General features: G+C 46.7%; 1 protein-coding gene across 1 annotated transcript in view; it reads right to left on the reverse strand.

Moving 5' to 3' along the window:
• The window catches only part of ANO3 (anoctamin 3), a 542,814-nt gene that overhangs the window by 180,035 nt on the left and 346,856 nt on the right, over positions 1–15,923 (reverse strand). Inside the window, exon 14 of the mRNA XM_082269831.1 lies at positions 2,013–2,073. Within this exon, the coding sequence (XP_082125957.1) occupies positions 2,013–2,073 (61 nt within the window). The remainder of the gene's footprint in view (positions 1–2,012; positions 2,074–15,923) is intronic.

Here is a 15,923-nt window from a genome sequence, read left to right on the forward strand (position 1 = left end):
TGCCTGCTTGTTCAGGGTTAGTAATTTAGGAAGTACTGAAGCAAGAGCTAGCCAGGAATCAAGCATTTTCAGAAGGAAGACAGATTTTCTATAGACTGACAACTACTCATACTTTGTTGATTTTCTTACTTGATCTGGGTCAGTAACTCAGAAAGTATTAAGGCCAGAATAACAGCCAGGCAACTTCCATTTAGAAGCATGACAGCCATCTGTATTTATCTTGTGACAAGTTATGTACAGAAAGTAACCAAACCAGCTTTTAATTTGTCACAGTAACAGTCACGTCAATGAGGGATAAGGGCTAATTAATCAAAAAATAATGTTAAACTTTGCATGTTGCTTTTTTCTAAAGGAAACCTTAAAGGTTTACTTTATTGCATCCTGTTAGGCCTCATTTACAGTTGCCGTTCTTAAAGTGGTTGTAAAGGCAGAAAGTTTTTTTATATCTAATTGCACTATAAGCATTAAGATAAAAAACCTTCAGTGTGCAGCAGTCTCCCTAAAACTTACCTGAGCCCCATCTCGATCTAGCAATGTGCACGAGTGCCTCGGCTGTCCGGCACTCTCTCTCCTGATTGGCTAAGACAAAGCAGCAGCGCCATTGGCTCCCACTGCTGTCAATCAAAGTCAGTTAGCCAATCTGGAGAGAGTCAAACCATGGCTCCATGTCTCAATGAACACACAGAGCTGCGGCTCAGCTCGGGTGCCCTCAAAGAAAGCTGCTAGCTGTGGGGGCACTCAACAGGAGGGAGGGGCCAGGAGTGCCAGTGAGGGACCCGAGAAGAGGAGGATCTGGGCTGCCCTGTGCAAAACCAACTGCACAGAGCAGGTAAGTATCAAATGTTTATTTTTAAAGAAAAAAAAACAAGACTTTAGTATCACTTTAAGCTGTAAAAGTAGCGGAAGAGGATTACCACGTGTTGTGGCCATAATGATTTGCACCACGGTGCAAAAATAAATTACCGCTGCCATGCTTAATGTGCAGTATCGCTCACCAAATGTATCCCATCCAACTGAATAGGGCTGCACCATAGCCACCTTATATGCGGCTGTGGCATGGTTTTTTAGGGGTTACAACAGACAATGAGGAGGCAACATGCTGCCTCCTTACCACCTGCCAAACACCCTCTGAAGAGAGATGTGCTCTTCAGAGGGTGACACAAGTATAAACAAGTCTAAAGGCTGGTTCAGAGGGTGACACAAGTATAAACAAGTCTAAAGGCTGGTTCACTCTAGCAGTTGAGGAGCGGTAAAATCCAATGGGTAAACCACATTTTTACTGCCCCCCAATCACTCCTCCTTTAGCTGCAGAGGCAGCAGCTGGGGGTGTACACATGCCACAGCCATGATGCATTGCTTTGCGGTCACAACAGGAATTATTCCCCCGTTGCTTTTGCCAGGCATAGCACCCACCAAGCATAAACCATTTAATTGAGTTCCAATGCACTATTTCCAATGCACACATTCCTGTAGAGATGGCTGTAACTGGGTGCTGAAGCGACCACCGGGTGGAACCGTGAATAGTGAATAGAGAGTGATGTCACCAGCACACCAAGATCTCCAAAATGGGTCTAAAGCTTTAATCGATGATCACATTGTTACAGCAGATAGCAACAGTTCAGAGCCACGTAGGACCCTTTTATCAGGCATGTGACAAAATTAATGGGACCCTTCTTCAAGCACCCCACATCTGTGTGCAATGTACACAGTTGCAGCACACCTATTTGGGATTCAAGGGGTTAGAGCAGGTGGTGGGCTAGTGATACAATGCCTCCTCACCGCCGGTCAAATGCTCTCTGAAGAGTGATCCGAACACCAAGTGCTCTTCAGAGACCAAGACAAGTGTGAACAAGCCCTTAGTGATGAAAATCTAAAACAGATAACAGAGCAAAAAGTGCCGTATTCTACAGACTGGAATGAACAGTAGAGGGCGCAGCTGTCTTATGCAATCACAAATATTCCATTTAAAAATTAAGAGCGTTTGATATTTGCAGCACAGAATATTTACTTACCCCATATGGCCATAAATATAGCAAAGAACACTGTGCCCCCATTGTCAAATAAGTGAGTGACCTGGAAATAAAGAAAAAGATGAATGTCATCACTTAGTAGCAATCCCTGCGCTTTTAGTTTCCAAATATACTGTAAATTTCTTTGTTGAAAGCTGTGACAAAGTGCCTCACATCTATAATTTAATTTCACAGTAGTAATCTGTTCTAGTAGATATAGCACATTTTCACACATTGTACTTTTCTCCTTTGTAATACAGTTTAGTTCAAGGTAGACTTGGCAAAAAAAGATTAAAATTCAATAAGGATCCAGCATTTTATCCCAGGGTTTAGCATAGAACTCCAGCAATTATCTTTCTTGCCAACTTACATTGGTCCAGCTTGGCACAATGTTATAATACACAGTGCCGGGACAAGAACATCTGGTTCCCAAGGCAGATGGCAAATTGCATCCACCTCCTTCATTATGTGTGAGCTTATGAGGAAGAGAGGGAAAGAGCACAGCCTGCACCTCCTCCCGGCTCTCTCCTCTTCTTCTTGCTGCTTCCAGCGCTGGGCTGTCACTACTTCTGTCAGGCTTATAGTAGAAGGAACTTGTGGCACCCCCATCCCTACAATACACTCCGAGCCCAGGGCAGCCGTCCCTTGTTCCCACCCCTTCTCCCGGCCCTGATTATTCATATCTTATATTTGGAGGAAAGCTGACAATCACTGTAATCAATCTTTGCAGTAGCCCATGCTACATACCGTGATAGCTGCAATCTTCTCGGTCCTGCTTGAGCAGCTTTCCCCCTGCACACTGACCACAGGGAGGTGCTCGCTTGGCACCCCACCATTCACAGATTGCCTTGTATTTTTTCAATAAATGGAGAGAAAGGGCAGATGATGTCACAATCTATCCTTGTCCAATCAAAGAACGCCTTGTGCTCATTGAAAAAAATACAAAGTGCTCCATGAATCGCGGAAGTGCCAAGCAAGCAACCCCCTGTGTTCAGCGTACAGGACGGAAGCTGCTGAAGAGTAAACCCAGAAGACTGGCTATCACTGTATGTAGTGCTGGTTTTTAACATCCCCAGTGGCCCTCCAGATATAAGATATTGATAATCACATTGTGCCAAGCTGGACCAATGGAAGTTCACAATAAGGCCTCATGTAGCTTAAAAATCATCACACATGTTGTAACATTAAAGGCTTTTTTTTTCAAATTCTGGCTGAAAAAAAATGCTGCTTATTTTCATAAGCCCGTGTGTGCGAGGCGTAAAGATAATTACTGGAGTTTCATTTTAAAAGATTACTGGGAGATGACACTGGAAACCATTAGGTTTTATAAATTGCTAATAGGGCTTTTGCAGACGGGCAGACAGATAGGGCTGTACATATGTCATTGCTGCAATGCTTTGCTTTGTGGCCATTGCATTTTTAACTTGGGGTGCCGAGTTTGAAAGGCGGCACTCGCCCATTGAGTTTAATGGGGCTGCACCACAACCATTCACTAAATGCTTAATTTACAGTGCTGTCCCATAATGTGAAATTTATTTTCGGCAATTTAAAAGTAAAGAAAAGAAAACAGGCGTTTTGAAGGCAGCAGTAGCTACAGTATTTGTATAACATATCCTATATCTCCCTTTTCTTCCTTTTTTCTTTATTTGATGTTTCGGTGGTTCCTTTAGATCTCACTTCTTCCTACACCGTTGTTCTATTTCTTCATTTCTCCCTATTTAAAGCACACACTGAACTCCAAAAATGTGCTCAACCATGAATAAAAAAATCAAGCAGCCTTGTCGTAAATGGGAACTACTGATAAATTTAGCTGTGCTAAGATGGTAACTAACCTGGCTGATTTGCAGTCTGAGATCATTTAGATTTTCTCCTAAGCCTGGTTTAACTGTGGTTCCTTCTTTCCCTGTCAATAGGTGGCACTGTTGCCTTTGGCATTATGATGATAAGCTTCAGTGAGACTAAGTTATGAATATGCATATCTCTTTCAGCTAATCAGTAGGAGTTTCAGGGCACTGAATATGCTGGGACAGTATATATTTGGAGGAAGTCAGGTGATTGGGGTCCTCCCACCCAGACCTTGGTCTGGCTTGGATGTGTGAGGAAAAGCTGCGTTGAGTGAGGCCTGGAGTCTAAGGGCTGGCCATGTGCTCGGGGGCTTTGCCAGATAGAGCATGTTTGCTACCTGGGGGCATGGTAGAGGCTCTGCCAGAGAAAGAGAGCCTTTTGTTGCCTGGAGACATGGGGAAAAGGATGGAATTCTGAAATGATGTACCAGAGGGTACTCTTCCATTAGTTGGGGACTGGGGAAGAGTCAAAAGGGATTAATCCAAGGAATCTGGCAGGGAAGATGCATGGTTCCTGTTAGCCCTGTTCGTGGCCATTTAGCGGGTGCGCATGAATGATCACATACACAGGTTCGAGAGCATTGGCGCCAAGTAGGTTAAATAAACTGCACTAGTGCCTTGTGTCAGTGCAGTTTGCTCTATTAGGTTTCTGAAGCATATGTGCATCTGATCCTGTATCGTTCACCTCACCCGATCTGCTCCTGACTTTGCCTGAACTCTGCCAGCACTGACCCCTGGCTCTCCCCTGGACTACACTTCTGCCTTATCCTTCTGCTTATCTGCCCTGTTGTTACTGAACCCAGCCTGACCTCTGACTATTCTTCTGCCTGCCGACTGTGTCTGCTCTACCTGCCAGTTGCCGACCTGGACTGTCTGACTTTGCTTTGGATCTTCTATTTGCACCCGATCCAGCTGTAGCTGTGCCTGACATCAGCTCCTGCTCTTCTGCCTGCGTGTTACCAGCCAGCTGCTCCAGCACATCCAGACGCAAATCAGCATTTTCCAGCAGAAGTTTTACTAGGCACTTGTGACCCTCTGTGCTCTGGTGTTCCCTGTTACATTACCAGGGCTTCTGAGCCAGAGCTGTAAGAGAGGCCTTCCTCTACCCTTCGGGCTCCTGAGCCAGGTACATTACAGAAATCCTGCACGGCGTTGAAAGTTTTTGGTTGCTTTAGGAAACAAATGTTGCTACGTAGGTACAGAACATTGGGTGCAGGCCTAAGACCCTTGTTCTCAGGGCCATCTTTAACATCAATGGACCCTGGACAAACATTTTCTTTGACCCTTTCAAATACACTTATCAACTATTTGTAGGCAGTGTGGGCTCAAGGGGGAAGCTGCTTTGGGCCCTACAACAATGACTGGGCTCGGGGCAGCTGCTTCTTTTGCCCTGTGTTAAAGATGGCCCTACTTTTTCTGTATTGCTGTCTACCTGGCTGTTTTGTTTTTGTCTTCTGTTATTAAATACTTTTTATTAATTTTCTTTCAATACATGAAAGGCCTCTTTCACACGGGTGTTCCATATGTCCGTATATAACCCCATGCGTTTGCGGGTGATATACGGACATAATGCATGTCAATGGGATTGCGGATGTCAGCGGATGACCATCCGCTGACATCCGATTTGCGTCCTTTCAGTTCTGTTCCATTTTTTGGAACAGAACCCTATTTTTCTTACGTTTTAAAAAACGAAAGGACGCAAAATTGAATGTCAGCGGTGTCATCCGCTGACATCCGCAATCCGATAGACATACATTATGCCCGTATATCATCCGCAAATGGATGGGATGATATGCTGACATACGGACCGGATGACACAAGTGTCATCCGTGTCCTTAAAAAAAAAAAAAAGTGCCGGAGCGGATCGCAATATGGTCCGCTCCGTGTGAAAGAGGCCTTACAAAACACCATCAAACAGAAAAAAATAAAATATATTACCTTTTACATCCGTAAAATATGGCAATTCTGAATATAGTGAACATTGATTATTCCCCATTGAGAAAAAAAAAAAAATTCACATCAAAAGGGGTTCCCCCTCCCCCCCCCCGTGTTCCACACTCCAAAAATGTAAAAACGAAAAAAATAAAACCCAGCAGGAATTCCCATTTATGGGATTCTTGTCTCAGTGACCACTTCTATTAATATACAAAAAAGGATCCATAAAAAATGGAATATACTAAAAAAAGGGAAAAAAAGGGGAGAGAAAAAAAAAAGGAGGGGGGTGAGGATTTTTTGTTTTTGTCTTCTGATCCGTCTGTCTACTGTCCTCGTGCCCTAACCCTCTCTCCCCTCGTTTTTGCCATTGTAAGCAATAAATTCGCATTTTTTCATTCAAAAAGTGACTGTCCTCCATCTTTTCTACAACCCTCCACACCCACCATTCCTAAGAACCAGCACCCTGAGGTGTAATGTCAGTCCTCCTTAAAGCCAGGGGTCAGGGGAGGGCTACAAAAAAATGGTTACATTTTATTGTCCAGTGGAGAAGATGTATAGGTGTCAATAAAGTGGGTCACCATTGCCAACTTCAATTGTTCTATTTCCATTATGGCATAAAACACGTTATAGCTTAGTGACATGAGAATAAAGTCTGATTCAAATGTGTTCAACTGCTTTTGATAGGACAAAATACCCAGAAAGAGATTTTTGGGGGTTTTAAATATCAGCACAGTCAACAATCACAGCACTTTCTCATACTGTACCTGTCTGTAGATTTTATTAATTCATTAAAAAAAAAGATTTAAAAGGTCAAATACGGTACATCCAAGTCAACTTAAAGCGGAGTTCCAGCCATTCACTCACCTGTCCAACGGTCCAGCGATGCGGCCGCCCGAAGCCTCGATCCTCTCCCTCGGCGCCGGTGTTCCGTGAGAATTACCTACCCGTGAGAAAAACCTACCCTCGTCACTTCCGGTTGCACGGCACTGTATGTAATGCAGCGGTTACATTAAAACAGCTTTGCTGCAATACGAGTGATCTCCACTCCTATCACTGTCACTTCCCTGATCTCGGCTAGTAAATATTAAAGCGGCGGCGGCTGTATGAGAACATAAATCACGGAGCCGAGACCCGCTTTTATATTTACTAGCCAAGATCAGGGGAGTGACAGGGACAGGAGCGGAGATGACTTATATTGTAGCACAGCTGTTTTAATGTAAGCGTGGCGTGGGTAGGTTTTTTTCACGGACACCGTGATAATTTCCTACTAGTGCGCATGCGCACTAGTCAGGTCCTCAGCTTTTCTATTAGGTATCCGGGGGTGGGAGCATGCGCACTGCTGCGCTGCTCAGCTGTTCCTGGCCGGAAGTGACGAGGGTAGGTTTTTCTCACGGGGTAGGTAATTCTCACGTTACACCGGCATCACTGCTGTGGGCACCCGGCTGTGACAGTTTGCGGCTTCACAGCCGGGTACCCACTGCGCATGCGCGAGTCGCGTTGCGCGTCTTGATTGGCCGGCAATCTTCTGGGACCTCTGACATGTCCCAGAAGATTGCAGGGAGGGAGGGGGAGAGGAGAACTTCCGTTCAGGGCGCCGCGGCACTCTGAGCGGAAGTGGGAGCGGGTACCTGTCAAAACTAGGTACCCGCTCCCCCCCAAAAAAATGACATGCCAAATGTGGCATGTCAGGGGGTCAGGACTCCCTAAAGCGGAAGTTCCAATTTTGGGTGGAACTCCGCTTTAAATATTTAAAATCCAGCACAATTCTAAAATGTTTTATCATTCATTTATCTATGAGTTATGGATTTATCACTAGTGTTACAGAGATGGCAGACGACATGTTAAACGTCTACTCGTTTTTCCAATGTCTACCCAATTCTCATCTACCATTTGATTAACACTTGTTATATAAAACAATAGCAAAAAAAAGATAAATGATGGCTATGGAACATTATGGATTTATGATTTATGTCCTTGGATTTTAAATATGTATGTTGAATTTTGCATTTTAAATTGTTGTATTGTTCATGTATTAATAAAAATCTTCAAATATGTATGTGATGTTGTGTTGTGTCGATTGTTGGATTTGTTTGTGCTGACATTTAAATCCCAACAGATTATCTATTTGTATATTTTGTAACAGGTACTGTGAGGTCAACCCTACTACATTTTATTAATATGGTTTCCACCTTTCACTTTCCTTTGGAGATGTTCCTGCTATTTTTTTGGAGCTGGTGGAGATGTCATGGGTAGGGTTGAGCGGACACCTAGATGTCCGTGTTCGACGGGTTCGGCCGAACTTTAAAAAAAAGTCCGGGTCCGTGTCCCGGACTTTTACCGAACTTTTCCCGGACACCGAACCCCATTGAAGTCAATGGGGACCCGAACTTTAAGGCACTAAAATGGCTCTAAAACACCAAAGGAAAGGGCTAGAGTGCTGCAAATGGCAGCAAAACGTAATTAAGAGCATGGCAAGTGCTCTGCAAACAAATGTGGATAGGGAAATAACTTAAAACAACAAAAAAAAACAGAAAAATAAAACAATGTTCTTCTTCATCTCTGAAGGACGAGGCCCATATGGAGTAGGAGGGAGGTTGAGGTGGTGGTGGATGTGGCGGTGACATAGGCGTGCGCACAGGGTGTGCTGGGTGTGCCTGGGCACACCCTAATCACCTAGGGCACATAGCATTGCCAGTGAGGAGATGGGAAAGATCTCCCTGGGACCTGCTCTGCTCTATTTCTCCTTGCCTACAGGTACATGGCCCCGATACATTACTCTCCCTGCTGGCAAACACATGCATGTGTATTTCAACTTTGGGGTGCACACCTTAATGCAATAGGCTGCGCACACCTATGGGCGGTGTAGGTGGAAGCGGCGGTGGAGGAGGACCAGGGCCGGATTAACAGCATCATGGGCTTGGTGCTGAGGATTTTGAAGGGCCTTAAGGGCCGTGCCTTGCCATGCACCCAGAGGAGGAAGGGTGCAGCCATGCATGCCTAATTCAACATGGGATGCTGTCTCTGAAGCCCATAAACACATCCATGCATCGCCAACTGTCCCTCCTTGTCCGGCCTTCACGCTGTGTGGGGAGGTTCTGAGGGTGCTGCCTGGGGAAGCGAGCATAGAAGCCAGACTTCTGTGTTTACAAGTGACAGAAGAGCGGTAACAGTGAATATGGCCAACCCGGGGCCTATATAAAAGGTAGGGGCCTGGAGCTGCAGCTCCAATAGCCCCTACATTAATCTGGCCCTGAGGAGGAGGACGAGGTAGCCAACACTGCTTCTTTTCAAAAATTTTAAATGAGGGTACACCCCAAAAGAGTGAGAAAGAGCAAAAATGGAACAATGGGTGGGTAAGGTCGGTATCCATTGCTATTCTGCATAAGGTACGGAAAAGTCCCGTGGGATCCATGCCTGGTTCATTTTAATGAACGTGAGCTTGTCCACATTGTCTCTGGACAGGCGGCTGCGCTTGTCTGTTATAACGCCCCCAGCCGTGCTAAATACCCGTTCAGATAATACACTGGCTGCAGGGCACGCCAGCACCTCCAAGGCGTAAAGGGCAAGCTCAGGCCATGTGCCCAATTTGGAGACCCAGAAGTTGAAGGGGGCAGACCCGTCATTCACTACATGTAGGCGTGTGCACACATACTGCTCCACCATGTTGGTAAAATGCTGCCTCCTGCTAAGACGTTCCATCTGAGCTGCTGGTGCTGCTGTTTGTTGTGGCGTGCTGACAAAGCTTTTCCACATTTCGGCCATGCTAACCCTGCCTTCTGAGGTGCTGGCGGTGCCCTGGTTGCGTTGGCGACCTCCTCCTCCTCCTCCTCTGCCTTGTGCTTCCACTGTGGCCCCGCTGTCAGATGGGAATGCCAGCAGCATGGCGTCTACCAGCGTGCGCTTGTACTCGCGCATCTTGCGATCGCGCTCCAGTGAGTGAATTAAGGACGGTACGTTGTCCTTGTAACGGGGATCCAGCAGCGTGGCCACCCAGTAATCAGCACAAGTTAGAATGTGGGCAACTCGGCGGTCGTTGTGGAGACACTGCAGCATGTAATCGCTCATGTGTGCCAGGCTGCCCAGAGGCAACGAAAGGCTGTCCTCTGTGGGAGGTGTATCGTCCGTGTCCTCTGTATCCCCCCAGCCACGCACCAGTGATGGCCATGAGCTGGCCTGGGTGCCACCCTGCTGTGAACATGGTTCCATCTCCTCCTCCAGCTCCTCCTCCTCCTCATCCTCCAGAACTGTGCCCCTGCTGGACAATTGCGTCCCTGGCGTTTGCGTGTGCAGGAACCCACCCTCGGAGCCCCTTGCGAATGACTGCCCTGAAAGCCTTGGAAATGTTACCTCTTCATCCTCCTCCTCCTCCTCATCCTGTGCCACATCCTCTTCCATCATCGCCCGAATTGTTTTTTCAAGGAGGCATAGAAGTGGGATAGTTAAGCTGAGAACGGCGTCATTGCCACTGGCCATGTTGGTGGAGTACTCAAAACAGCGCAACAAGGCACACAGGTCTCGCATGGAGGCCCAGTTATTGGTGGTGAAGTGGTGCTGTTCCGCAGAGCGACTCACGCGTGCGTGCTGCAGCTGAAACTCCACTATGGCCTGCTGCTGCTCGCACAGTCTTTCCAGCATGTGCAAGGTGGAGTTCCACCTTGTGGGCACGTCACATATGAGGCGGTGAGCGGGAAGGCCGAAGTTACGCTGCAGCGCTGCCAGGCGAGCAGCAGCAGGGTGAGAACGCCGAAAGTGCGCACAAACGGCCCGCACTTTCTGCAGCAGCTCTGACATATCGGGGTAGTTTTTAAGGAACCTCTGCACCACCAAATTCAGCACATGCGCCAGGCAAGGGATGTGCGTCAAACCGGCTAGGCCCAGAGCTGCTATGAGATTTCGCCCGTTATCGCACACCACCAGGCCGGGCTTGAGGCTCGCTGGCAGCAACCACTCATTTGTCTGCTGTTCCATGCTCCTCCACAACTCCTGCGCGGTGTGTGGTTTGTCCCCCAAACAGGCAAGTTGTAAAACTGCCTGCTGTCGTTTACCCCTGGCCGTGCTGAAGTTGGTGGTGAAGGTGTTACGCTGTCCGGATGAGGAGGCGGTAGAGGATGAGGAAGCGGAGTAGGAGGAGTTAGGAACAGGAGGCAAACTGAAGCGCCCTGCAATCCTCGGTGGTGGAAGGACATGCGCCAAATTGCTATCCGCCTCAGGCCCATCCGCCACTGCATTTACCCAGTGTGCCGTTAGGGAGATATAACGCCCCTGACCGTGCTTACTGGTCCACGTATCCGTAGTTAGGTGGACCTTGGCACAGATGGCGTTGCGCAGTGCACACCTGATATTTTCCCCCACTTGGTTGTGCAGGGAAGGGATGGCTTGCCTGGAAAAGTAGTGGCGGCTGGGCACGACGTACTGTGGGACAGCCACCGACATAAGGTTTTTAAAACTGTGCGTCTCCACCAGACGGAATGACAGCATTTCAAAGGCCAATAATTTTGAAATGCTGGCATTCAGGGCCAGGGATCGCGGGTGGGTAGGGGGGTACTTCCTCTTCCTCTCAAGTGTTTGGGAGATGGAAAGCTGAACGCTTCCACGGGACATTGTGGAGATGGTTGTTGGTGACCCAGGTGGTGGTGTTGCTGACAGATCGTCTGTTTGCGGGGTGGCAGGTGCCGGTATCACTACAGATGTGGCTGGAGCGGCCGAGACTGCAGCAGAAGAGGAAGCAGGATGAGCCAGAGACGTTTCTTGGTTTTGAAGGTGTGTACTCCACTGCAGCTCGTGCTTTGCACTTAGATGCCTGATCATGCAGGTTGTGCTCAGGTTGAGAAGGTTTATGCCTCGCTTCAAGCTCTGATTGCACAGGGTGCAAACCACTCGTGTCCTGTCATCAGCACATTTTCTAAAGAACTTCCACGCTAGAGAACTCCTTTGAGCTGACTTTGGTGCGCTCGTTCCCTTGCTGCGTTGGGCAGTAGCGGGCGTAGTGTCTAGGGCACGGCCGCTCCGCTTCTGCACCCTGCTCCCTCTTCTGCTGTGCTGGTGGCTCTGTGCGACCACCGCCTCTTCCTCCAAACTACTCAGGTCACCTGCATGACGTTCATTCCATGTGGGGTCGAGGACCTCATCGTCCTCCACATCATCTTCCACCCAGTCTTCACCCCTGCCCTCCTTGTCGGTCTCCACAATGCTGAACGCCGCAGCAGTTGGCACCTACGTTTCGTCATCATCGGAGACGTGCTGCGATGATCCTTGCATGTACTCATCTTGAGAAATAAGTGGTTGGGCATCGCTGCACTCAATCTCTTCCACTTCTGGGGCAGGGCTAGGTGGATGGCCCTGGGAAACCCTGCTGACAGAGTCCTCAAAAAGAATAAGAGACTGCTGTATGGCTTGGGGCTCAGACTGCTGGCCTGATTTGCAAGGGGGTGAGGTGAAAGACGGTTGGACATTGGCTGCAGGTGCCAACTCTGACCTTTCTGCAGTAGACTGGGTGGGAGACAATGTGAAGGAACTGGAGGCACTGTCAGCAGCAAACCAATCTACTATCGCCTCAACTTGTTCTGGCCTCATCACTTCTAGGGGCGTTTGATGCCCTACCAAATACTGATGCAGGTTCTGTCGCCTACTCACACTTGAGGAAGGTGTTTCACTTGTGCGTGTAGCTGGCACAGATCGACCACGTCCTCTCCTTGCAACAGGAGCTCTACCAGCAGCACCACGACCCAGGCCACGGCCCTTATTTGACGGTCTCCTCATATTTCTGTAATTTAAGATCTTGCCCTAGAAAGGTTTTTATTGAATAGCGGAATAGGAAATATGATCCAAAAAAGTGTATGTATCTCGCACGTACAAAACCACACTAGGCCCCAATTACTATTGTTTCTACCCCTAAAAGGATGGATGAGGAGTAGGAGGAGTATGGAACAGACAGCACCCTCAAATCTTCAGAAGTATGAGATGAACCCCAAAAACTTGGAAAGGTGGATCTCACACGTACCGACACAGACTATCCCGCAATTCAATTGATCCTCAAAGGTTTTTATTGAATAGCGGAATAGGAAATATGATCAAAAAAAGTGTATGTATCTCGCACGTACACAACCACACTAGGCCCCAATTACTATTGTTTGTACCCCTAAAAGGATGGATGAGGAGTAGGAGGAGGAGTATGGAACAGGCAGCACCCTCAAATCTTCAGAAGTATGAGATGAACCCCAAAAACTTGGAAAGGTGGATCTCACACGTACCGACACAGACTATCCCGCAATTCAATTGATCCTCAAAGGTTTTTATTGAATAGCGGAATAGGAAATATGATCAAAAAAAGTGTATGTATCTCGCACGTACACAACCACACTAGGCCCCAATTACTATTGTTTGTACCCCTAAAAGGATGGATGAGGAGTAGGAGGAGGAGTATGGAACAGGCAGCACCCTCAAATCTTCAGAAGTATGAGATGAACCCCAAAAACTTGGAAAGGTGGATCTCACACGTACCGACACAGACTATCCCGCAATTCAATTGATCCTCAAAGGTTTTTATTGAATAGCGGAATAGGAAATATGATCAAAAAAAGTGTATGTATCTCGCACGTACACAACCACACTAGGCCCCAATTACTATTGTTTGTACCCCTAAAAGGCTAGATGAGGAGTAGGGGGAGTATGGAACAGGCAGCACCCTCAAATCTTCAGAAGTATGAGATGAACCCCAACAACTTGGAAAGGTGGATCTCACACGTACCGACACAGACTATCTCGCAATTGAATTGATCCCCAAAGGTTTTAATTGAATAGCGGAATAGAAAATATGATCAAAAAGAAAGTGTATGTATCTCGCACGTACACCACCACACTAGGCCCCAACTACTATTGTTTGTACCCCTAAAAGGATGGTTGAGCAGTAGGAGGAGGAGTATGGAACAGGCAGCACCCTCAAATCTTCAGTAGTATGAGATGAACCCCAAAAACTTGGAAAGGTGGATCTCTCTCACACGTACCAACACAGACTATCCCCCAATTTAACTGATCCCCAAAGGTTTTTGATTAAATAGCGGAATAGAAAATATGATCCAAAAAAAGTGTATGTATATCACACGTACACAACCACACTAGGCCCCAATTACTATTGTTTGTACCCCTAAAAGGCTAGATGAGGAGTAGGGGGAGTATGGAACAGGCAGCACCCTCAAACCTTCAGAAGTATGAGATGAACCCCAACAACTTGGAAAGGTGGATCTCTCTCACACGTACCAACACAGACTATCCCCCAATTTAACTGATCCCCAAAGGTTTTTGATTAAATAGCGGAATAGAAAATATGATCCAAAAAAAGTGTATGTATATCACACGTACACAACCACACTAGGCCCCAATTACTATTGTTTGTACCCCTAAAAGGCTAGATGAGGAGTAGGGGGGGTATGGAACAGGCAGCACCCTCAAACCTTCAGAAGTATGAGATGAACCCCAACAACTTGGAAAGGTGGATCTCTCTCACACGTACCAACACAGACTATCCCCCAATTTAACTGATCCCCAAAGGTTTTTGATTAAATAGCGGAATAGAAAATATGATCCAAAAAAAGTGTATGTATATCACACGTACACAACCACACTAGGCCCCAATTACTATTGTTTGTACCCCTAAAAGGCTAGATGAGGAGTAGGGGGAGTATGGAACAGGCAGCACCCTCAAACCTTCAGAAGTATGAGATGAACCCCAACAACTTGGAAAGGTGGATCTCTCTCACACGTACCAACACAGACTATCCCCCAATTTAACTGATCCCCAAAGGTTTTTGATTAAATAGCGGAATAGAAAATATGATCCAAAAAAAGTGTATGTATATCACACGTACACAACCACACTGGGCCCCAATTACTATTGTTTGTACCCCTAAAAGGCTAGATGAGGAGTAGGGGGAGTATGGAACAGGCAGCACCCTCAAACCTTCAGAAGTATGAGATGAACCCCAACAACTTGGAAAGGTGGATCTCTCTCACACGTACCAACACAGACTATCCCCCAATTTAACTGATCCCCAAAGGTTTTTGATTAAATAGCGGAATAGAAAATATGATCCAAAAAAAGTGTATGTATATCACACGTACACAACCACACTAGGCCCCAATTACTATTGTTTGTACCCCTAAAAGGCTAGATGAGGAGTAGGGGGGGTATGGAACAGGCAGCACCCTCAAACCTTCAGAAGTATGAGATGAACCCCAACAACTTGGAAAGGTGGATCTCTCTCACACGTACCAACACAGACTATCCCCCAATTTAACTGATCCCCAAAGGTTTTTGATTAAATAGCGGAATAGAAAATATGATCCAAAAAAAGTGTATGTATATCACACGTACACAACCACACTAGGCCCCAATTACTATTGTTTGTACCCCTAAAAGGCTAGGAGTAGGGGGAGTATGGAACAGGCAGCACCCTCAAACCTTCAGAAGTATGAGATGAACCCCAACAACTTGGAAAGGTGGATCTCTCTCACACGTACCAACACAGACTATCCCCCAATTTAACTGATCCCCAAAGGTTTTTGATTAAATAGCGGAATAGAAAATATGATCCAAAAAAAGTGTATGTATATCACACGTACACAACCACACTAGGCCCCAATTACTATTGTTTGTACCCCTAAAAGGCTAGATGAGGAGTAGGGGGAGTATGGAACAGGCAGCACCCTCAAATCTTCAGAAGTATGAGATTGTGTTCACTGTACCCAACAAAGATTGAGTTCACTGCACCCCACAATGATTGTGTTCACTGCACCCCACAAAGATTGTGTTCACTGCACCTCACAAAGATTGTGTTCACTGTACCCCCCAAAGATTGTGTTCACTGCACCCCACAAAGATTCTGTTCACTGTACCCCACAAAGATTGTGTTCACTGCACCCTAAAAGGATGTTGTTCACTGCACCCCACAAAGATTGTGTTCACTGCACCCTAAAAGGATGTTGTTCACTGCACCCCAAAAAGATTGTGTTCACTGTACCCCCCCAAAGATTGTGTTCACTGCACCCCACAAAGATTGTGTTCACTGCACCCCAAAAAGATTGTGTTCACTGTACCCCCCAAAGATTGTGTTCACTGCACCCCAAAAAGATTGTGTTC

This window comes from Pelophylax lessonae, assembly GCF_965119305.1.
Source record: "Pelophylax lessonae genome assembly, chromosome: 10".
NCBI classification, from domain to species: Eukaryota; Metazoa; Chordata; class Amphibia; order Anura; family Ranidae; genus Pelophylax; species Pelophylax lessonae.